Below are 1,406 nucleotides of genomic sequence, written 5' to 3'. Positions count from 1 at the left end.
CATGCAAAACCTGTGAGCTCTATAAATAAAAAATGGATGATTTTTATACAGAGAGGTGGTTCTAACAATATATTAGTGGCCAGATGCTATTAAATTTAAATAGTATCTGATGAGTCCACCAATAAAAATAAAGAAGGAAATGATTTGCATAATATTCTTACATTACTGCCAAATGGTTTACTTGTCCATAATTTAGTTTTGCCTCTTTGGCCACCATGAGAGCTAACAAATGGCATCCCAGGCCTCATCCACTCTTGCACTGTGTGTAAGAATGTCTTTAGGCATTCACCTGCCATTCTCACTTATCACACCCTGGTCTTTCTACCTTCAGTCGTTAGATGTTTCCATTTCCTTACCTTTGTCCTCAGACTTATTTTCCCTTCTACTGCATCTTAAATCATTGAGCCATGTTATTAGATTTTTTATACAAAAACCTCCAAAAAGAGAAATAGAGGCATTTAATGGAATGTTGATTTGAGCTATCAATAAGCTAGCAGTATAACCACCAGCATAATATCCTTCATAACCTATCTAGAGATAGCTTTTTAATTAGTAATTCACTGTGTATAGCAGGTTGGAGTGGTTTAAAAGAAAACTCTATATGGAAGAGTGCGTTGGAGAGGTTGTCCTTTTTTGAAAGTTCCATCTCTATCTCCATGCGTTTAAAAGAAACAGACACAGTGGGAAATGTTTTATATTTGTCACAGCTTATAATATTTGAGATTCTTAATGGCTATGGAGCTAAGTAGCTCAGTTAAATTTTTAGTTATACCTAGTTCTGTCACAAATATTATGTCTTCCCCTGAGAACCCACTGCTTATAAACCTGATCAATTGACTTTCTTTATTCTGCCAAATAATATACTAATATATTCCAGGCATGGTGAAATATAGTAATATTCAATGACATATTTTTGATAATGACTTAAATATCTTTAATCTGAATTCTTACCTGTTATTTATAGGTATTCAGAAGACGCCAAATGAACCGCAGTTGGAATTTATCCTTGGTAAGATACTCCATCTTATTTTTATCGATAAATATAATAATTTGTATATAAAGTTTGCAAGTTGTAGGTACATTACTTATATCCTTATATATTTTATAGTCTTTTATGAACAATGTTCTATAAGGTAAATGCTATTTTCTCTCTTCTTACATAAAGAATCTGAACTGAGGACTAGGTCACTTCACTCCCCCAACAACATAGGGTTCAGTGATGACAAAGTTGGGCCTTTCAACCAAGTCTGCCAAACACAGATATGGTCCCAGAACTCACTCTCATGCAGTGACTGGGTTTTGTTGCTAATCAACTTGTCTGGAAATCTGTGTGTCTACTTCTTTACTCCGTTGGCTGGAAACCGACCTAAGGTGGAGTTTTTCTTTGTTTTCCTTTGTGCCCCTTT

General features: G+C 34.7%; 1 protein-coding gene across 3 annotated transcripts in view; it reads left to right on the top strand.

Annotated features, from left to right (window-relative positions):
• Positions 1 to 1,406, top strand: part of INPP4B (inositol polyphosphate-4-phosphatase type II B) — a 464,775-nt gene that overhangs the window by 173,752 nt on the left and 289,617 nt on the right. For all 3 annotated transcript variants that reach the window (XM_006766076.2, XM_006766075.2, XM_006766072.2), the window contains exon 4: positions 965 to 1,009. In XM_006766076.2, the coding sequence (XP_006766139.1) occupies positions 965 to 1,009 (45 nt within the window). The remainder of the gene's footprint in view (positions 1 to 964; positions 1,010 to 1,406) is intronic.

The sequence above is a fragment of the Myotis davidii genome, unplaced genomic scaffold, assembly GCF_000327345.1.
Source record: "Myotis davidii unplaced genomic scaffold, ASM32734v1 scaffold436, whole genome shotgun sequence".
NCBI lineage: Eukaryota > Metazoa > Chordata > Mammalia > Chiroptera > Vespertilionidae > Myotis > Myotis davidii.
Note: the sequence above shows the minus strand (reverse complement) of the source record. Positions and strands in the feature narration are given on the sequence as shown.